The following is a 21,247-nucleotide window of genomic DNA, read 5'->3' as shown; positions in this document are numbered from 1 at the left end:
TCAGAGCACTCTGATTTCCAATTACCCAAAGAACGTCCACAATCTAGAGTTTCCTGGAGTTTGCGATCTCCGCAAGTTTACGTGACAAGTCTGTTAAATTTGTCAGGAGAGACGATTACCGACGTTTGAATTTACACATTTTCCGAAAAACTTCACACCTTCTGAACGTGTTGAGGGAGGAATTTGAAAATGAGAGACTGACATATTTTCTGGATCCTGTCACGAAGAAGGAAGTAAGCTATGATGATTTATTCAAATTGGATGTCGTACTGGTTTTGGAAGATTCTGACGTTGTAGAATACATGATTCATTGTTACAGAAAAAGTATGAGTCACGGTACGCTATTAGAGAAATAAAACTTGTACACTCGTTGCATGCATATATAAATATCCATTTGCTTGCTGATCACACTCATTACACATTGAAAATACACTTCTCTTTGAAGGAGCTCAAATTGGCATAAATTTTAGCACCTCCCATAGTGTCCAAAGGATCATATTTGAGAGAAATATTAATCTTGTCGCAATACGTTCCAAATTGTTTTTTCAAATCATTTTCTAGTCTTGGAATAAGACCATTCACAAGACTCAAGCCTCCTCTTACTATAATATTTTGAAGTAATTTGTTTTTCATGTCGACTTGACATTCTTGTGGACATGAATCGAGAGCTGACAGTACAAGATGAATCACAAAGGTATACAAATTTTCTCCGAGCACACAACGACTCTCACCATCCACTTCTTTTCCATATGAATAAACATCTTCCACTTGTGACGCAAGCTCCTGCCATAAATGACTGTTTTGGTCCACAGGTAGTATTTGAAGTACATTTAACATGTTTTTTCCAGCATCGTGTAATGCTTTGTTCTTATCGTTGGGATCTTCCTCAAACAAGACTCCATTTTCACAATTTTTCACAATTTTCCCGTTATACATTGCAAAACAGTACAATCCAGAGCGTGACATGTCCACAATCAAACAATTCTCCATTTGATAATATAAGAAGAGTAGTTCATAATAAGGAACCATACAAATTGCTGGTATTCCAATATCGAACTGGATTTCAAGAGTCTTGTTAGCTATTTGTATTATAACATTGCAACTACTTACCAAAATGTCAGTAATCTTGATTTCATCATCTTTGCTCCAGAAATATGGAGTTGCAATTAAAAGAGGATGCTTTCGTATAGAGTCTTTTCCGAACGCTTGTTGTATAGTTTGATGAATGAGATAGGAAACTGTTTGGTGTTGAACACCTCCTGAGGATGTTATGAGAGGCAATGGACGACAGAAATTGTAATTGTAACAATCATGCCATCCAACAACAATGTCATCAAGCCCACGACCAGAAATGTTAAAGCTAATATGTGTGTGTGCATGTATACGTTCCAAGTAAATCATGTCATGGTTGTTGCAAATATTTTCAAAGTCGATCCATCCACCATACAACTTACTGCACATGAAAAGGTTTCACACAAATAGTTTTCTCGATAGTAAAATTGGAATCACTCATTAAACCATATTTGATCAATGAAGTACCAGGATCAAAAAGAATGGCACAAAAATCATTCTCGAAATTCTTTCTTGTCATGAAACAATTATACCAATCAATAGTATCAAAATTCGCACCTTCTTTTGCAGCATAATTTTTCTGTTTAGATTTGAGTTCTTCGACAATAATTGATTTTTCAACACTTGATAGCGCTCCAAGATGTCTGAATGGGTTATCTTTGTTGTCAGTGTTAATACTTTCTCTATCATGTGATTTCCATGTTATGAAATAGTTGTTTTCCACAAAATCTGACTTCGTGCATAGTAATTAATTGAAGTGTTGAGAGGAATAACAGTTCTACAAATTTCTAAGGGAGTCAAATAGCTGAATATTGTGACAAAAATTTCTTCAGGAAGAATTTTCTCAATTTCACTCATTTTCCGATTTTTTCTTTCCATAAAGAGCTTTGTAGAATGCTTCACTTGTATTTCTTGAGATTCTAAATATTTTTCTGTTGCTTCTTTAACTTTACCTTGTTTTTCAAGCATGTTACTTTCATCAACTAGTTTTTTCGCTTGTTGGTATTCTTCTGATTGTTCATAATTGGATTTGAGAATACTTTCGGCATCTACTCTTTTAAACATAATTTCTGTTCTTAAAATGTACTTTCTTCCAGATATAACTGTCTCTCCTGTGGCGTTGCTGAGTTCATTTGACGCTTTTTTCAACAAACACTTACCACTGTGATAGAGATCATGATTGAATATTAAACAATCATGTGCAACCGGAGTCACAGAAACCACTTCTTGTAGAGTCAATCGTGTTCTCTCCTTTGATAAAAGTTTGAAGAATTTTGTTGCTCCTCCCTCTCCACCATGGAAGGAAAGATAAATCAATACAGTTAAAATACTCTTCTCATTGTCGTTCTTAATAAATTGGCCGTCCATATGCGGCTTGAAATAATCTCCTTTCTCATATTTAGTCACTCTGAAACAATCATTCAATCCAATTGGTACCCACGTTCCATTATTGTCAAACCCATATGGTCTCATATTCTTTAAATCAGTCTTTGTAAAATGTGGCTTAATTCTCTCCCATAAAACATGGGCCAACTGTTTGCTTCTCATCAACAACCGTTGACAATTTCTATATTCAGTGGGATATTCATCAGCAATGTTTTTGAACTGGTGTTTGTTTAACAAATTCTCAATGTCATCAGTTTCATTACCATTCAATATTCCTTTCAGCTGAAAACATATATCTTGATTCATCTTATTGTATTCAGATTGAGTTTCGGAAATTCCAATTGTTTCAACAAGTTTTGAATGATAATCATTTTCCAATACGTCGACAACAACTATTTTAGAAGTATTGTCTTCTGTTCTTGTTGTTGATAAATTATTATTACTACTACTATCCGAGCTATTCCTAATAATATGATCAACTCTCCAAAATTTATTTGGTTGTTCCTCTAACGAAAGCCTTGAATGATGATCCGATATATCGTGTGGTAAGTTGTAATCAAAACACATGCCATTCGATATATGAAATTGATTATTCATTTCAATTTTCTTGTTGCGGTTTCAATTCCGGTGCCAATGTTGATTTCATTTTAACTGTTCTTATTTTTTTTCAAAACGATTTTACACAACTTTTGTTCAATGAATTGGTTGGATCAGACAATAAAGATCTAGTAAGGTTTTTAAAGAAATGATCCTTTTTTGGTTTTTAATACAAAGGTCATGACGAGAACAAAGACGTCATACTCGACAAACACGTGTTTTCAGTGGACCACCCTCTTAAAACCTTCGATTGCAATCAAATTATTCTCTCAACGAAAAAACAACATCTTGATGCAACATTATGGCCGTTGACAAATCTGAGAAGAACATGGAACCGTCGAGCCCACAAGGCACCACCACTCTTGACAATGCACCTGAATCCAACAACACTCTTGTGATCTGTGACCAGAATCATGTCCAAGACAACATGACCGAAGAAATTCCCAAGTTGAATACCATCCTAAATTCCAACTTGAGTGTTCATGACTCGATTGATCCGCCACCACACACCCAACAAGATTCATCAGCATTAGGAGTGAATAACAATCCTTCCAATCCATTGTTCAATGATGATCAACTGTCGAGATTTTCCAAATTGAAACAAGTATACACTTCCTCTCGATCGCTTTGGTTGATTCATTCAATTTCACTGTTCTATGTTTTGTATAGTTGCATGACAGTATATCTTTCATTGAACCAAATTTATAATGTTTCTGCCAATTATCAACATGAATGGGTAAAAACCAATGATTTTCCTTCGAAAATTGTTGGAGAAGGAATTTATACCTCGGTCAAGAATTTTAATCAACCAAAACTGGAAATTTCTGAACCTTGAATAATAGTGTGAAAAATTCATTCCAGACCATGGTGTTTGATTTTTCAATTCATTTGGATCATTTAAAACTTAGAGACAAAGATCCATCCAAAGTTCTACCCTTCTCACTTGTGCAGCTGTCATTTGTCAATAATGGACCTTGTTTCTTCAATCACACAATCATGGTCGACAACAGCTCCCATTCTCATTTCACCATATCTAAGGATGGTAAGGAACTCTTTCTCAACCATTTGAAAGTGGATCTTCCCTTCAATTCAGGAAACCATGAATGTTCCAACTTTAAAACTCTTCCATCCCATCTTCACTTCCATATTGCTCTCGAGGATTCAGAAAAGAATCGAGTGGTCTACAAGTATCACTATCCAATATGGGCCAATCATTTTATGGGTAGTTATCAAATGGCCATGTCTCGACTTGGATGGGAACCTATTCGAATTGCCGTGATTGGAAATCCAAAATGGGGAAAATCCACGTTTGTGAATGAATTGGGAGATTTTACTTCCATTGATGATCATCGCATTCAACTCGTTTCAGATGTTGGTCTTGGAGTTCAGAATGATCACGCCACTCGAATGGTTCGTCGATTTTGTTTGTGGCAAGAAGGAAAATTTGCAAAACTTCCATTAAGTGTTTGTGTTCAAGATCCACCTGGATCCAATGTTGGAGTGATGGATAAGGTTCCTCAATATATAGAGTATTTAGTGAAACAAAAGATTACACCCGATGAGGATATTATTACGGAATGTACATTGAATCCACATTCATGCTTGAAAAAGTATGAACATCATCCAGAACAACTGCCAGATGTCATTGTGTACATGATACCCTTTGGTATGATTGAAAAGTCGAAAGAGAGCATTACACCTAATTTGCAATACTTTCACAAACTTCAAATTCCAGTCATTCTCGTGGTGACTACTGGAGAAGAACGTAAACTTTCAGTGATTCATGATGAAATTAACAAATTACAAGGATACAATTATCATTCGGTTGTAATTTCCAATGAACATTATGAACTCAATGCTCCAAAGAGTCCTGAAGTCATTCGTCGAGTCGCACAAATTCTAAGGGAGGTCTTTGATTTGGTTCAAAGCAAAAGAGGAGTCTTACAAACTTGGAAAGTGATTGTGAAAAAAGTATTCAGTGAAGTGTGGAATCAATATGGAATGATCATGCTCACAATGACGATGGCTAATGTCATGTGGTTGTTCATGTTGATCTTGTTGTAAAAAGTAAATTGGACTTTATTTTCATCCTTTCCGTTGAGTTTACACAAGGTTCACGTAGTTGCTCCAATCATCCACCTCCATTTCTTCTTTTGCTTTTGGAATTGCCACCACGAGAGGTTTTTGAATATTTGTTTTTTCGAAAAGGAGTTGTTTTCTTGTGACTTGATTCTTGAATCGCTCGTTGTCGATTCTCTCGACATGATTTCACAAAATCATTCGTCATCTCTTTCAAAGGTTCTTCTCCTTGTTTTCCAACCTTATCAACATCACTCGTCCATTGCACGTAATAATTCTTCAAGGGAAGATTGGGAATCTTACTAATGAGCTGTGAATCTGAAGTGGTATAAATGATCGAACTTTTAGTAATGTCAAAATGTTCTTGAATGCGAGGAATGACATTTCTTTCAAGATATCCTTTTGCATCACTTGCTTCTGTTCTCGAATCTGTTGTGATGAATAGAAAATAATCAGTCGTATTGGAATTCAACTCTTCAAAAGAAGATAATTTCGAGAAGGATAGGGATATCTTCTCATTTTGCAAGGAACGTACATGTTTGGAGAACTTTTTCTGCAAATATTCGTGATTGACATATTTTTGTACTTGTGAAATGAATGCAATTTGACAGTTGATTTCAACAATGGGAATAGGTTTTTCTATTGATTTTGAATTATTCTTTTCATCAAGTTGTGGTTGTGGTTGTTGTTGCTGTTGCTGTACCGTATCATTGTTCAATTCATTTTGAGGATTCTTGATGATTTTCAATGATGCTTGTTCTAAATGAAATTCAGAGGCAAGTGGTAGATAGACAAATTGAAACACTAAAATTCCAGAACAAAGTAATAACAGAAATAACATGAAATATTGAAGATAGGGTGATGGAGGTGGAGGAATAAGTTCTTTAAGGAGTGCTTTTTGAAGTCGAAGATCCCATGTTTTTCATCTTTCTTGTAAAGGTATACATGTACAATGTTTGGATTTCCTGGTGTTGTTGTTGTTGTTGCAGGAATAGTTTTCAGATTTCTTGATATTTTCATCTTTGGTGGATCCATCATGTTTACCATTTTCATCAAATATTTCTCTTCCCGGACTAGTTGTTAAAATTATTATTATTATTGCCCTGATCATGGGTATTGATTTCCGATGCCATGGAAGTGCTTGCACCGTTCATGTCTTGATCCATTGTTTTTTTTAATTTCTTACTTTGAGATTCAAGAGATTGAGTATCTTCCACATCATCATTGTCCGCTGGCCGTGTCGAGGAGGGTCTTTTTGCTGTGTTGCTGTCCTCAAAATGGACCTCGATGGGATTTCATCGTTTGTTGCCATTTTTTGGGATTTATTAGGTGAACGGTGAAATCAACTGAAGACGGGTTCTTTCCAATAATATTCAAAAATCTTAAACAGAGCGTTAAATGTGCGTGTTACACTGTTTACAGACCTTTTATGGACTTTGGTCATTCTCACAAGAATTCTTGACAGTCAAAAAATTATTTTCCATCCTAAAAAAAGTTGCAAAATGACAATAGACACTTCTCATGAGTGCAATAACGATACTGTAAATACTTGTATTACTTCTGTTGAATCCCTTGAGGTTGACTCGGTCACATCTCAAGTTCCATCTCAAGACGCTGCCATAGAGCCATCGTCTGTTGCAACTGTAGAAAAATCATTCTCTTCTGATGACGTTCTTCCGGTGCTGTAAAAACATCTTCATGGTTGAACATGATTCAAGAATTTGTTCAAATTATGTTACTATGTCTTCTTACCCTCTTGACGCTCTGCGTTAAAGGAACAACATTGTTGATAACCTCTATTGGTAAGATAAACATTAATGAATGGCCAAAGCAAGACGTGTATTTCGATACGCGTTCATCCTCTCATGTTTAGTATTTTTGTTTTGGTTTGCAAGCGCTTACTATGAAGTGAAACAATTGTTCCAACCAGACTACAATCTGGTCATTGATAACAAGTTTTATCCAAGTCAGATAGTGACCAAAGGACAATTTCCAACGATCCTGGCAAAAAACCATCCGACTCTGAAAGTATCTGAGCCAATTTGGAGCAATAATGTTCGTGAATCCCTGCAACATTTTATCTTTGATTTTAAACTGGATATTGTTGATAGAGATACAGTGCTTAAATATTACTTGACTAATATAGAAATCTTGTTCATGAACAACGGACCTTGCTTTTTAACACACACAGTTAAAAGAAGTCTCTATGTATCTAAAACGATGGTGTATGCTGATCCAATTAAGGTTGAACTTCCATTCCATTCTGAAAACCCCATGTGCCATTCTTTTAAAGAGTTTCCTTCAAAACTTAAATTCAGAATTGATATTTATGACGACACCATTTCACGCAATGGAATTAGTTATTTTTACGAGATGCCTCTTTGGGCCAACCACTTTATGGGAACATTCTCTTCTGATTTGGCTCTATTAGGATGGGAACCCATACGAATGACCATGATGGGCGTTTCAGGATGGGGAAAATCCACCTTCATCAATGAATTGGGAGAGTTTACATCGATTTATCCTTCCATGAATCGAATCAAACTGGTCAGTGATGCAGGTGCTCAACGGAAGAAGGATCATTCGACTCTTGCTGTCCATCGTTATTCATTATGGGAATCTGGTAAATTTGCTGATATTCCATTGTGCTTGGAAGTTCAAGATCCACCGGGACATGACACTGGAGCCATCGATAAGGTCCTCAATATGTTGAGTATTTGGCAAAACAAAAGATTACAGTGGGAGATGATATTGTGAGTGAATGTTCAGTGAATCCCTATACATGTTTGAACAAGTATAAGAATAGAAGGGAGGAGCTTGCGGATGTAATCATTTACATGATTCCTTGTAATCAAATTGAGAAACACAAAGACAATATTGAAAGTAACCTCAATCTGTTTCATCATCTCCAAATTCCGTCATTATTGTATTTACTATGGGTGTTGAAACCAATCGAACGGTCCTTCAAGAGGAAATTGAAAAATTAGACGGATTCGGTTATCATACCTATGTAATTTCAGGAGAACACCATCAAAATAATTCGCCTAAGAATCCAGAAGTCATCCGAAGAATTGCTCAAATTCTTTTGGAAGTCTTTCATATCGTGAAGAGTCGTAGAAGAGGAATTGCACACTTGACTTGGATGTTCAAGACTTGGAAAGTGTTGGGACAAGTGATCCATCAATACGGATGGTATTTCTGGACTTGGGTCGTGGCCAATTTAGGTTTAGTGTTTTTGTTTTTTTCAAAGAAGAGAAATGAAGGCTTGCAATCAGATCATCCAAGTGTACAAGATGAAAGTAAATAAATACATGTCGTGATCGGAAAGGACGTATTTTTATTGTGGTAGTTGAGAGTTTGTGCATAACTTCTTGAGGACGATCTTGTAGAATTTTTGTATCTTTTTTTTCAAAAGGTCAGAATAAGGTATATTAAGGTAATTTGAAGCTCCATCTTTCAAAAGATAATTCCATCACTGTATTCATTCAAACTAAAAACAATGAAGACGCATCAGTGGTTGTATTGGCAATACCAGTACTATTCATAGAACCAAAATAATCTCTCGTTGGTACAGGTAATGGAATGGCTGTTGCATTTCGTTCTTTAAACACAATGAACGTGAAAGGCATTAATTCAGAACCAATACTCATGTATGCCATAAAGAACCCGCACACCAATGCATACAGAAAGAATAGAAAGATGAATTGATACATCCAAAAGTGTACGGTGCTAAAACAAATGAAACCACTTTTTTGGTCATGTACTTCTATTTTGTAGTGACAGTGCCCAGCTGTTGCACATGTTATGATTGAAATACACTTGTTCAAAAACCATCGTTATTAATCTTAACCGAGACAAATATCAATGTCGTTGGTTTGTTACCAGCCAAAAGAGATTGTCTGTTTATTAAAGGGATGATTGAGAATTCACAGTGGTTGGATTGGGCATGACTAATTGACCGTCGTGGTTGTCATCCTCTGAAATTAAACCTCGTTGCATTTTCAAATCGTTATGATGCCATCTTCTCCATTCTTCCTCATTGAAAACTCGAAATACTTGCATCTTTCTTTTCATATGGGTTGGACAACAACATTGACACAACATCAGATAGGTCAATGTGTTCACAAGATGAAAGAATTTCAGCCATAGTGGATCTTCATATCCCTCCAATACTTCTGAAGCAAGAGTTTTATAATCTTCTCGGCAATTCGTGGCCACCAACACAAGAGCTAATAACAATATGAAACCAATGAGTACCGAGTTGATAACAACAACGACTTGCAAAACAGAGACTTGATAGGAAAGAGTTTTCACATCCGACGTGGTTGCATAGGATGTTGTAGACTGATTCAATGTGCACACCAACATGAATATTCATTCGCATGCCACAAACTGAATCTGATACTTACATTAGAGGTTTCTTGAAGGAGCGCCACATGTCCGTTGGTGAGCGCAGCAAAGAATGAAATGAGAATAAACAGAAGAAGAATAGGCAACCAACTATTGCCGTTACACTTCCATGCTGTGAAGGGTTGATGCAAAAGGATTTCATATTTTCTTTGGATTCGTCCAAGAAGAACTGCTCCTTGTCACTGCAAGTGTTCGTTTCAAAATAAAATGTTATTCCAAAAAAAAGTTTTCTAACGAACAAATACAAGTCGAATGACTTTTTAAAGATGTGCGATTTGAGTTCACATGTTATCAGCAAAAGTGGAACAAGTTCTAGAACGAGGCCCATGCCCAAAACAGATTAACGAAAAAACATTAAAATTGTTAATTATTGAATCACCAGTTGAGAGTTAAAGGATCATGGAAGCCAACCAACGATGCAATTTACACGAAAAATAACAACTCACATTAACACGAGCAGGTCCTGCACCGTTTCTGTCACCAAATGAAGGACCACTCATCTCTTCTAGTGGAAATTCCACTTGAGACAAATCCTCATACATGCAACACATCCACTACTACTTCTGAGGTACCAGAAGAAAAACAAACCACTACTGTAGGTTCAACTCCGAGAAAGTCATTAGAAATACCTCGCTTGTTTGAAGAATCAAGACAATCCATTGATATTGTCCAAGAAGCTGTAAAGAATGAAACCAACCAGGTGCAGTAACGAATGGACAGGAATCGAATCCAAAGAAGGCAAACAAGTTTCTTCAAAAAGCCAAGTCAAAAGCTATTGATATTTCAGAACATGAAATGAGTGTCGAGAAGGTATGCCAAAGTTATGGCTCACATTTCAATGTGGAGCATCCTGACAAGTCTCAAGTAAGTAGTTCACAATTTGCATGTCACTTTATATTGTTATAGGGTCTTACAAGTGAGGTTGCTGAAGAGAGACTTCGCATGAATGGTCCTAATGCGCTGTCCCCTCCAAAAAAGAGGCCATTCATCTTCAAGGTGATTGAACAGCTGACATCCTTGTTCTCATTATTACTCATCGTTGCTGGCTTGTTGAGTTTCATTGATGTAGCCATTGAGAGAACCACTGATTCCTTGCCCAACTTGTTCTTGGGGGCTATTCTTTGGCTTGTCGTCATCTTTAACGCCACGGTCACTCTATGGCAAGAACGTTCTAGTGAGAAAATTCTAGAGAGCTTTATGCAAATGCAAAGCGAAAGTAGTTGGGTTTTGAGAGATGGTATTACTCTTAAATTGCCATGTGAACAGCTGGTATTGGGTGATATTGTCAAAATTGAGGCAGGTGACAAAATTCCAGCGGATATGAGAGTGCTTCAATGCTCTGCTTTAAAACTTGATAACTCGTCTCTCACTGGTGAAGCTGAACCTCAACTAAGAAGTGTGGAAATGTCATCCAAAAATCCTTTAGAAACTAGCAATCTTGTGTTCTATGGTACTTTAGTAATTGAAGGAAGTGGTTATGGAATTGTTATTCGATGTGGTAATCAGTCGGTCATTGGTCAAATTGCTCTCTTGGCAGGCTCTACTATTACCTTGAAAGCTCCATTGAGAAGAGAAATTGATTCATTTGTTAGAAAAATTGGTATTCTTGCATTTGGTATGGCTCTCATGTTCTTTGTGTTAGGATTCATCATTGGAAATTCATGGTTCCAAAATTTCATCTTTGCCATTGGTATCATTACAGCAAACATTCCTCAAGGTCTTATTGCGACCGTTACAGCTTGTCTCACTGTCTCTGCTTCTAGACTTAAGGCTGTCAATGTATTGGTTAAAAAACTGGAGCACGTAGAGACTTTGGGAAGTACTTCAGTCATTTGTTCTGATAAGACAGGGACCATCACTCAAAATCGTATGACACTTGTTGAAATGTGGTATGATAATATCATGCAAAATATTCAATATCCAAACCGGCTCATGATGAACAAACTCACTGATACTCCTCTCAAGACCTTTTCCAAGGAATCTGAAGAACAGCTTAGCACGTATGAAAAGTTGACTCGTTGTGCTGCTCTATGCTCGACTGCCTACCTTTTGAATGATGATACAAACATGAGAAAACCAATTCTTGATAGAGAATGTAAAGGTGATGCTTCAGAAGCTGCTCTTGTGAAATTTGTTGAAACCCGAAATGACTGTGCTACTTTGAAAGAGATTCGACAAGAATTCACAGAGATTTTTGCTTTGCCATTCAATTCCAAAAACAAATACATGATATCCGTTGTGAAAAATAATCAACAACAATCAAACGATGGTAAAGTGACATTGCTCATGAAAGGTGCTCCTGAACGAGTCTTTCAAAGATGTTCATACATTCAAGTGAATGGAAAGACTCTCCCAATGGATGACACTTGGAAAGATGCTTTTCAGGATGCCTACAACTTTATGGCCTCTAAGGGAGAGAGAGTTTTGGGATTTGCACAAGCCTTAGTTGACGAACATGTTGTGCAACAGGGAAAGGAGCAACAAGAAAATGATGTAAGTAGTAGTATGAACATTGAAAGGTTAACATACATGTAAAATAACATACATGGGCGTGTTCAATTTTCAGAATCCATTCGCCTTGCAATTAGAAGGCCTTGTGTTTTTGGGTATCTGTGGTTTGTCCGATCCACCAAAGGTTGGTGTTACTGAGGCAATTCACAAATGCAAAACTGCGGGTATTCAAGTTGTGATGGTGACTGGTGACCATCCAGCAACGGCAAAGGCAATTGCTAAACAAGTTGGAATTATTGAAAACAATGCAAAAACTATTGAGGATATAGCCGAGGAGGAAGGTTTGGATTTGAAGAATATCAAGGAAATTCCTTATTCACGAACAGACGCCGTTGTTCTCCATGGGGAGGAAATTGACAAATTGTCTGACAAAGATTGGTCGCAAATTCTGAAAAAGAAGCAAATTGTCTTTTCAAGAACTTCTCCTCAACAAAAGTTGTTGATTGTTAGCAAATTCCAAGAGCTAGGCCATTGCGTTGCAGTTACTGGCGATGGAACGAACGATTCTCCTGCACTGAAGAAGGCAGATATTGGTGTTGCCATGAATATTTCAGGAACTTGTGGCTGCTGTTTCACTTGCCTTTGAAAATGCAGAAAGTGATATCATGCATGTACCTCCTCGTTCCAGACATGATTCTCTTGTTGGAGCACCAGTACTTTCGTCTTCTTATCTTCAAATGGGCATGATTGAAACGAAGGCATGTTTCATGAATTATTTCTTTGTATTTGCACATTATGGAATTCCTCCAAAATATCTTTGGTGGGCCGCTAAGAATGGATACTTTAGTTCTGATACCAAGACGGACTTGTTCATCACGGAAACAGCCTCTATATTTCACCAAGCCTCCAATTGAATATTTTGAATACGGCACAAACTGCCTACTTTTTAGGAGTGGTAGTATGTCAATGGATTACTCTCTTCTGTACCAAAACAAGAAGAGTGAGTATTTTCACCCATGGTATTTTCGGAAATTTGGTCGTATATTTGGGAATTATTTTCGCCGTGTGTTTGCTGATTTTTGATACAGCCTTTCATTGAAATTCATTTCCAGAGTAGATATTTATGATGATTGGTTGATTCTTCCATGGATGCTTTGTTTCTAGAATTCATTACAGGAATTTATTTTTGGTGAAAGGTCTATCCAACATCTTCATAATCATTCTGACAAATCCACAAGCACCCACGTGAAGACAAATCTTCCAAGATCGATCCTCCAATCCATACTGATTATGTTCGATGAGACCCAGCAGTGATTTGATATTACGTCCCTGCAATTTCTGATTTGGAGTATGTTGACAACTCCTGTTCAAGTCTCTCACTCAAGCCTCAAACATTGTATTTCCTCCTCCAAGCACAATATTTCCACATAAACGACCACTCCATGAATTTTTCTCACACTTGGCAATGCATTCAAATAAGGCATCATCTAAGGAGGGTTGAAATAGCACAGATTCGGGAGCCTTAAATCTTTCCTTCGTGAGAGTAATAATGCTTGCGTCTGGTAATTCATAGGATTTTTCCAGAGTTTGAGAGATGCATTCTTTAAAGCATTTACATAATCTAAAACCACAAAACATGGCTTTTCTTTCATGTCTTTCACACAACAACGTAAATCTGAATGGTCATACATATACCCCTTTTCACTGATAAGAATTTTGAAAAGCATATCCGTCACATTCTCTCGGAAGCATCCTTCACCATCTTGCCCTCGAAAATTGGAACACAACTCGAGACAGCAGCTCCAGATTCCAACACACAGCCATTAAGCGCACCATACGAATAAGCAGACAATACCGGGTGGAGTGAAATTGAGAGCCTGTACCATGAATGTCTCGAACATGACGGCCAACATGGTTTCTCTATCCGATTGAGGCATGAAGAGAGTAGAACTTGATGCTCTTCGGGTGCCACTTGTAACTCTTTGAATAAGATACTATGCAAGAACGTTTCCATATCGTTGAATCAGACCACGCTCAAGAATACGTTTGTGTTGATCTTGATGGGCAACAAAGGTTCCGATCCAGCTTTTCCAGGATCCGTTAAAGAAATCACTGATGGTACGAGATGTTGACAAGACTTGTTTGCTCCGTCCAAGGTCCAGAACAACGATAGTATTTGATTTTTGTGGTGTCATCATTTTTTGATTGGTGAATTTAAAGTTCAGCAAGCCAAAGGCTTACGATCCACTCACGCTTTTATTGGCTCTCACTCAACCATGATCAGTACATGCAATACGATCTCAACCCTTAACTTTCTGCATCCTTAATACCTTCGTTGGATATCTGATAGATAGCCTCGGCTTCGGGAAGAGAAGGAGAATCATAAATTTTGCAAATTCTCTGCTCAGCTCTACCTTTTCTCAAATATAAGCGAGTAGTACTGGCATGTCCAAGAATATGTCCTCCCACAGGTTTCTTTGGATCTGCAGTAAACATGCTCGCTCCAGACGGATCTGCTTGAACCTGATTCGTAATAAAGACAGCGACATTAAACTCCTCTGCTAACTTCATCAAACTGGACAAGTACTGTCCAAGTTTTTGTTGTCTTTCACTCAATTCTCCTCTGCCACAATAATCCACTCTGAACAAGGCAGTCACTGAATCCACAATCAGGACTCGATACGTATCTTCAGCAAATTTGGCAGTGAGTTGAGGCAACAATTGCATTTGATGATCACTCGTGTAAGCTCGGGCCACTAAAATGTTCGAGAGAGCATCCTCAGCATTCATTCCAAACCGTTCAGCGATGGGTCCAATACGTTCTGGTCTGAAAGTACCCTCAGAGTCAATCACAGCGACTTTACCTGATCCTCCACCTTGTGCTTTTGGTAATTGTGCAGTAACACAAAGCGTATGACACATTTGGTCTTACCCGTTCTAAACTCTCCAAATACCTCCGTAATGGACATGGTTTCAATTCCTCCACCTAATAGAGTGTCCAGAGTGGAGGAGCCTGTCGTGATACGAATAACCTTCTTGCGGCGAGCCATGAAATCATTTCCAGATACAAATCCAGAGAAGCTAATCTTTGAGGTTGCTTCCAAAATCTTGTCTACTTTAGCCTCACTCAAGCCTTTGATGGAACACAATTTCTTTTTAGTTCTCATCATGATGGACTCTACCGTGTAAATACCAGCTTCTTTCAACTTGAATAGTGGTTTACTATAATTGGTACTATAGCATTAACAACACTTACTTTCTTAATATCGGCAGCTCCAATTCCTACATCTTGAAGCTTATCAATCATGTTCCAGCTTTGATCTTCATCTTCATGAGAGCCAGTGGTGGTTTCTTCCTCTTGATTTTCCTCTTCCTCTTCCTCTGCTTGAGATTCCTTCTGCTTTTGCTTTCCCATGATTATGTGTTACAGGTCAAGAATTAAGGTAATTTTTTTAAATTGATCAGCTAGTCAATTCATAGCAATTGGTGCGATTAAATGCTGTTTGAGGAACTGTAAACCACCTTCCCGCTGCTATTTACAATGATTTCTAGGCGAGCCTAGCTATGAGGTAGGTTGGATCTTTACTCACACAAAGATCACTTGGGCCGATGATGATTTAAATATTAAGATTTAATGTCATACATGATCTAGTACGTACAGGTAGGAATTACAACTCTACAGTGACCCATTTGCTTGTAGCACTTCCAGTGGCCAATTTGTTAATACAAGCATTGAGATCAAAATAGGAATGGAATCGAGTCAACTTGTTCAAGTGATTAATTGAAAAGTGAATGATGGCATTACAAGTGACAGGAACGATATTCTCAGCATTCATTGTCTTGCTTGGATAGATGAGATATGTCACGGATGCACCTGCAAAATCATTGTTATATGAAAAGATTGGACTTGTCAAGTACATGAACACTCTCTCCACATTATTTTTCGAAATGAGAGCTGAATAGAATTTTCTAGCAGCTTCTAATCCAAACACTGGATGAGTACTGATTGGGAATGCAAATTCAACATTATGACTCACAACCTTATTCATTTCATGAAGTTTTGAATTTTCCTCTGCTGTCAATGGGAATAGTCTGGCGAGAACACGTTCAGGAGTGTGACCACTTTTCATATCTTCAGTCACTCCGAGACGTGGATTTCCTCTCTCATCTTCATGGTTATTAAAGAAACGAGTGAGAACGTGATAAAATTTAGATTGACTCTCTGGTTCATGTTCATATGGAGTTGGAAATCTTTCACCATAATTCAAATAAACAAAATAATCTCGATCATAGACCTCATGCCACATTCTCACAAGATAGGGTCTCTTCTTACTGTTAGGTTGAGTATTCTTTTCCCACAACATTAATGTGACTCCATCCGAAGACATTCTCAAATGATTCTTGTGAACAATCAAGTATTTTCTTCGGAATGCAACAAAGAAGCGTTCGACACCAGGCTCTAAATTCATACTCTCAAAAATTGTGGCATGCTTTTCAGGACTTTTACTGGTGAGTGATTGGATGAGATCCATATTCCTCTCAGCTTCATCTGGAATATAAATAATGTCTGATTTAGAAAAAACTACTTGAACAGATTTGAAATTCTTTTTCCAATCCTTTTCGAATAAATTTCGTAAATCTCGAACATTTCCGACAAAGGTGGCTATTTTGAGTTGTGGCAAATTTTTAGGTATATCAGGACCCGAATATCCAATGTGAGGAATGTGAACATGAAGGTTATTGACTAGGATTTTAGTGGTGGTTGTGGAAGCAGCGGAATCACCATCGATTTTTGTTGTATTAGGAGAGATGTATTTCAAATCAGGAAAATACTCATCGAGAAGTGTATCAAATTTATAGCTGGGATGCTGATTGAGTGTGGAAAAGAAACCTTCAATTTCTCGTTCGAGTAAATTGATTTGTACAAGCTCGCCGTCTGTGGTTGATTTGGTTGTGTAATAGGAGGGAATTGCAACAGAGTGATGACAAAGGAGTGACGTAACAAAGAGGAAGGTTGTCAAGAGGATGACAAGAAGAGGTGTTGATGACGGCAAGACACGTGGTTTTGGTGTCATCATGGAGGCGAGGAGTTGTTGATGGCAAATCATTTTTTTCAATGATGATTAATGACAAGTGAGCAAGATTGAGAAATTCTTTGCTTTATTGTTGATTTTCCTCATGAATAATCTTATCTCTAAGGGTTTCAAGATCTTCATTCTTTATTATTGTATCCCTTTCGTTTCATTGTCAAAGAAGAAACGAAACAACACGTCATCAATGACGAAAATTGAATTTTTCAGCATTTGAAAAAAATGATCATCAAATTCGAAACCAAGTCCCAAAGAGTCAAGGGTTTGAGTTTCCATCCGAAGAGATCATGGATTTTGGCCAGTTTGCACACTGGTGCTATTCAATTGTGGGATTATAGAATGGGTACCATGATTGATTCGTATCACGAACATGAAGGTAAGAATTTGAATGTGTGCGATACAACATTGGATACAATATATTTTGTTGGTGTATCATGATGATAACAATTCATTGGAAATAATGATACAATGATGAACATTCTTTAAACACGATAGGCCCTGTGAGAGGATTAGATTTTCATAGCACTCAGCCACTTTTTGTTAGCGGTGGTGATGATTATAAAATCAAAGTTTGGAATTATAAATTAAGAAGATGTTTATTCACGCTTACAGGACACTATGATTATGTAAGAACAGTGGAATTTCATCGCGAACAAGTAACTATCTTTATTGTATTGTGAATTTTCTTACTAACCCAATACGTATGATTCTTTTTGACACCATCATTTGATTAACTCATCATCAACAAAACATCATCATCACGAACACTTTTCATAAAACACCAATGATACGTAGCCTTGGATTATATCAGCTTCTGATGACCAAACAATTCGTATTTGGAACTGGCAATCACGTACTTGCATCTCAGTCTTGCCAGGACACAATCACTATGTCATGAGCGCTTCCTTCCATCCTAGACAAGACCTTGTCGTCTCAGCTTCCTTGGATCAATCGGTGCGAGTGTGGGACATTTCCGCTCTCAAACAAAAGAATGCCAATGTTGGAACAAGCCCTGGTGATGAATTTCTCAAGTTTACACAATTAAATCAAGAGTTTTTCAACTCTGGTGATGCCATGGTCAAATATGTTCTTGATGGGCATGATAGAGGTGTAAACTATGCCGTCTTCCATCCAAAGTTGGATTTAATTGTTTCTGCCTCGGATGACAGAACTGTAAGAACTTGGAAAGTGAGTGATCAAAGAGCTTGGGCTGTCGACACTTTTTCTGGCCATACTCACAATGTTTCATGTGCAGTTTTCCACGAAAAGAAGGACATGATAATATCTGCCAGTGAAGATAAGACACTTCGATTTTATGATATTTCAAAATCTCAATTTATCAGAAGTTACAAGAGAGAATACGAAAGATTTTGGATTTTAGATGTTCACCCAACTCAAAATCTTATTGCTGCAGGTCACGACGGTGGCTTGATTGTTTTCAAACTGGAAAGAGAAAGACCAGCTTACCAAAGTGTAAAGAATGTTCTCTACTATATGAAAGACAAGAATATGAGAGAAGTCAAGAATGGTAAAGATACTCCTGCTGCAATTTTGAGAAAGTCATGGCCAGGAGCAAGCAGAAACATGTACTTTGACCCAACCATGTCATTCTGTATTCTTACTTCTGATCATGAAGGAGGAACCTATGAATTATTTGAAATTAAGAAAACTTCATCTTCCTCGGAGGAAGTTCAACTAAAGAATCCTGTTAGAAAAGGCAAGGCGCTCTTCGCTGCATTTGTTGGATTGCAAAAATATGCAACATTGGATCCAAAAGATAAGAAAGTTTTCGTTCATAGCACACAATCAGATAGAACCAAAGAACTTAATCTCACTATTGGTCCTGTAAAGAGAATCTTTTCCGCTGTTTCTGGTAGACTCCTTATGACCACTGATGACAAAGTTCATTTATACGATTTGGAGCAACAAAAAGTTATATCCAGTGTAAATGCAGCTGGAGTTAAATTTGCAGTATGGTCTGACGATAACACCAAAGTTGCACTTCTCGGTAAACATATGATTACCATTTGTGATAGTAAGCTGGATCCATTGTGCAGTGTTTTGGAAACTATTCGTATTAAGAGCGGAGCTTTTGACAAGGACGGAGTTTTCATTTATACCACCTTGAATCATATGAAATACTGCTTACCAACTGGAGATTACGGAACTATTAAGACTTTGGAGCTTCCTATTTATATTTCTCATGTTGAAAACAATGCCGTAACAATCATTGACAGAGAAGGTGTTGTGAAGGTTATCACAATAGATTCAACAGAGTATCGATTCAAACTTGCATTGGCTCAAGGACGAACAGGTGATATCAAGAAGATTATTGGTGAATCAAAAATTCTTGGAGATTCAATTATTGCCTACCTTCAACAAAAGGGCTATCCAGAAATTGCCTTGAGATTTGTTGAAGATGAGGTTACCAAGTTTAATCTTGCTCTCGAGTGTGGTGACATCAAGACTGCCTCTGAGGTTGCCCAAAAATTGGACAAGAAGGAGTGTTGGAACAGCTTGGGTCTAGAGGCTTTGAGCCAAGGAGATGTTACAGCAGTTGAGAAGGCCTACCGAAGAACAAAGAACATTGAGAGATTGTCTTTCTTGTATACTGTTACCGGATCTTTGGATAATCTTAAACAGATGCTAAAAATTGCCAACAACAGAGGAGACATCATGTCCAGATTCCACAACTCTCTTTTCTTGGGTGATGTAGAGGAAAGAGTGAAAATCCTTCAGCAAGTTGGACAAACAACATTGGCATATATTACTGCAAAGAACCACGGATTGGAGAGTTTGGCACAAGAAATTAGAAACACTCTTCCAGAAGATTTCAAAGAACCTGAGTTCGATTTCAAGCCATCCTTGTTCCTTCCTCCAGTTCCAATCCTTCCTGGTGGTAATTGGCCTCTTTTACACACTCAAGAAGTTGACTATACTGATGTTGGAGAAGCAGTTACTGAATTGGATGAATCTCAATTCGACCAATTCGGAGAAGGAATTGAAATTCCTGGAGCTACTAATGGTCAACCAAGTGCTCTACAACCAACAAAGAAAGCACCTGCAGTCTCTGAACTTGATGAAACCGGTGAAGAGATCAACGTTGACGCTTTTGATCTTATTGAGATGCCAGCAGATGCTCAAGTTTCACTCACAACATCATCCAATTTTGTTGCTCCAAATACCGGAAGAAACATTGTAGATCTATGGCCACTCAACTCTCAATTCCCTGGTGATCATATTGCTGCCGGATCCTTCGAGTCAGCTATTGAAATTCTTCAAAAAGCTGTCGGTATCAAGAACTTTGCTCCTCTCAAAGAACTTTTCCTCTCCATCTATGCTGGTTCCAACCTATTGATGCCATCCACCCCTAATCAACCAAGTATTTACATTCCACTTCAAAAGGGCAGAAATGAAAATGAAAGAACAAAAGATACTGCTCTTCCAAAGCTTGCCGTACCTTCTCTTTCTGATTTACAATTGCAGCTTAAGGATGCACTCAAGACTTGCTCTAATCAAAATACCATGCAAGCTGGTGTGGATATGCTTCGTGAGATTATGCGACAACTTTTATTTATTCCAATTCTGACAAAGAAGGATGAAAGAGAGGTGAAAGAAACACTTTCCACATGCTGTGAATATGTCATTGCTTTTAGAATGGAGATTCAACGAAAGAACATTCAAGCTTCAGATACCAAGAAAGCAGCTGAACTTGCTGCCTATTTTACAAGATGTAAATTGCAAAATACTCATATCATGATTGGTTTGAACTCGGCAATGGCTGCTGCATTCAAGCTTCGAAACTTTAACACAGCCGCAGCATTTGCAAACAGATTGCTCAAGTTAGGCCCTCCAGAGAAGATTCAAAAACAGGCCCAATACGTTGTTGATGAAAAGCAAAAGAATCCAACAGACGAAGTTACTTTGGATTACGATGACAGAAATCCATTTGTAGTGTGTAACATTTCTCTCACTCCAATCTATGCCGGCAGTGACAAAATCGCTTGCTCGTACTGTGGAGCATCATATTTACCTAAACATGATGGAGAGCTGTGTACAATATGCGAAATGGGAACATGTGGCAAGAAGACCATTGGTCTCTACCAATACGCAAATTCCTTCAAGTCAGCATCGATGCAAGAAGAAGAATTTTAATTTTGCAA

The 21,247-nt window shown here is 37.7% G+C and overlaps 11 protein-coding genes across 11 annotated transcripts; 6 read left to right on the top strand and 5 right to left on the bottom strand.

Moving 5' to 3' along the window:
- Nucleotides 1–414: 414 nt before the first annotated feature.
- Nucleotides 415–3,054, bottom strand: C9374_006044 (uncharacterized protein; the record flags this gene model as incomplete). The annotated part of the gene is made up of 5 exons (XM_044695862.1): nucleotides 415–1,056; nucleotides 1,111–1,360; nucleotides 1,455–1,754; nucleotides 1,796–2,183; nucleotides 2,232–3,054. The coding sequence occupies 5 exons, from the start codon at nucleotides 3,052–3,054 to the stop codon at nucleotides 415–417; spliced, it is 2,403 nt and encodes an 800-aa protein (XP_044547340.1).
- A 328-nt stretch (nucleotides 3,055–3,382) lies between these two features.
- On the top strand, nucleotides 3,383–3,889 carry C9374_006043 (uncharacterized protein; the record flags this gene model as incomplete). Its single annotated transcript, XM_044695861.1, has 1 exon — nucleotides 3,383–3,889. One exon carries the CDS (start codon nucleotides 3,383–3,385, stop codon nucleotides 3,887–3,889), a length of 507 nt encoding a protein of 168 aa, XP_044547339.1.
- Nucleotides 3,890–4,050: 161 nt separating this feature from the next.
- C9374_006042 (uncharacterized protein) lies at nucleotides 4,051–5,118 on the top strand (the record flags this gene model as incomplete). Its single annotated transcript, XM_044695860.1, has 1 exon — nucleotides 4,051–5,118. The coding sequence occupies one exon, from the start codon at nucleotides 4,051–4,053 to the stop codon at nucleotides 5,116–5,118; it is 1,068 nt and encodes a 355-aa protein (XP_044547338.1).
- Nucleotides 5,119–5,185: 67 nt separating this feature from the next.
- Nucleotides 5,186–5,974, bottom strand: C9374_006041 (uncharacterized protein; the record flags this gene model as incomplete). The annotated part of the gene is made up of 1 exon (XM_044695859.1): nucleotides 5,186–5,974. One exon carries the CDS (start codon nucleotides 5,972–5,974, stop codon nucleotides 5,186–5,188), a length of 789 nt encoding a protein of 262 aa, XP_044547337.1.
- A 980-nt stretch (nucleotides 5,975–6,954) lies between these two features.
- Nucleotides 6,955–7,890, top strand: C9374_006040 (uncharacterized protein; the record flags this gene model as incomplete). The annotated part of the gene is made up of 1 exon (XM_044695858.1): nucleotides 6,955–7,890. One exon carries the CDS (start codon nucleotides 6,955–6,957, stop codon nucleotides 7,888–7,890), a length of 936 nt encoding a protein of 311 aa, XP_044547336.1.
- Nucleotides 7,891–8,068: 178 nt separating this feature from the next.
- C9374_006039 (uncharacterized protein) lies at nucleotides 8,069–8,440 on the top strand (the record flags this gene model as incomplete). The annotated part of the gene is made up of 1 exon (XM_044695856.1): nucleotides 8,069–8,440. One exon carries the CDS (start codon nucleotides 8,069–8,071, stop codon nucleotides 8,438–8,440), a length of 372 nt encoding a protein of 123 aa, XP_044547335.1.
- Nucleotides 8,441–9,039: 599 nt separating this feature from the next.
- On the bottom strand, nucleotides 9,040–9,501 carry C9374_006038 (uncharacterized protein; the record flags this gene model as incomplete). The annotated part of the gene is made up of 1 exon (XM_044695855.1): nucleotides 9,040–9,501. The coding sequence occupies one exon, from the start codon at nucleotides 9,499–9,501 to the stop codon at nucleotides 9,040–9,042; it is 462 nt and encodes a 153-aa protein (XP_044547334.1).
- A 526-nt stretch (nucleotides 9,502–10,027) lies between these two features.
- On the top strand, nucleotides 10,028–12,640 carry C9374_006037 (uncharacterized protein; the record flags this gene model as incomplete). Its single annotated transcript, XM_044695854.1, has 4 exons — nucleotides 10,028–10,138; nucleotides 10,264–10,407; nucleotides 10,450–12,036; nucleotides 12,110–12,640. 4 exons carry the CDS (start codon nucleotides 10,028–10,030, stop codon nucleotides 12,638–12,640), a joined length of 2,373 nt encoding a protein of 790 aa, XP_044547333.1.
- Nucleotides 12,641–14,301: 1,661 nt separating this feature from the next.
- C9374_006036 (uncharacterized protein) lies at nucleotides 14,302–15,409 on the bottom strand (the record flags this gene model as incomplete). The annotated part of the gene is made up of 3 exons (XM_044695853.1): nucleotides 14,302–14,876; nucleotides 14,927–15,200; nucleotides 15,251–15,409. 3 exons carry the CDS (start codon nucleotides 15,407–15,409, stop codon nucleotides 14,302–14,304), a joined length of 1,008 nt encoding a protein of 335 aa, XP_044547332.1.
- Nucleotides 15,410–15,662: 253 nt separating this feature from the next.
- C9374_006035 (uncharacterized protein) lies at nucleotides 15,663–17,102 on the bottom strand (the record flags this gene model as incomplete). The annotated part of the gene is made up of 1 exon (XM_044695852.1): nucleotides 15,663–17,102. One exon carries the CDS (start codon nucleotides 17,100–17,102, stop codon nucleotides 15,663–15,665), a length of 1,440 nt encoding a protein of 479 aa, XP_044547331.1.
- Nucleotides 17,103–17,306: 204 nt separating this feature from the next.
- On the top strand, nucleotides 17,307–21,239 carry C9374_006034 (uncharacterized protein; the record flags this gene model as incomplete). The annotated part of the gene is made up of 3 exons (XM_044695851.1): nucleotides 17,307–17,460; nucleotides 17,580–17,740; nucleotides 17,880–21,239. 3 exons carry the CDS (start codon nucleotides 17,307–17,309, stop codon nucleotides 21,237–21,239), a joined length of 3,675 nt encoding a protein of 1,224 aa, XP_044547330.1.
- Nucleotides 21,240–21,247: the final 8 nt, after the last annotated feature.

The sequence above is a fragment of the Naegleria lovaniensis genome (assembly GCF_003324165.1).
Source record: "Naegleria lovaniensis strain ATCC 30569 chromosome Unknown tig026, whole genome shotgun sequence".
Taxonomy (NCBI): Eukaryota; Heterolobosea; class Eutetramitea; order Acrasida; family Naegleriidae; genus Naegleria; species Naegleria lovaniensis.
The sequence above is the reverse complement of the archived record's forward strand: the minus strand, read 5'-3'. Positions and strand labels throughout refer to the sequence as shown.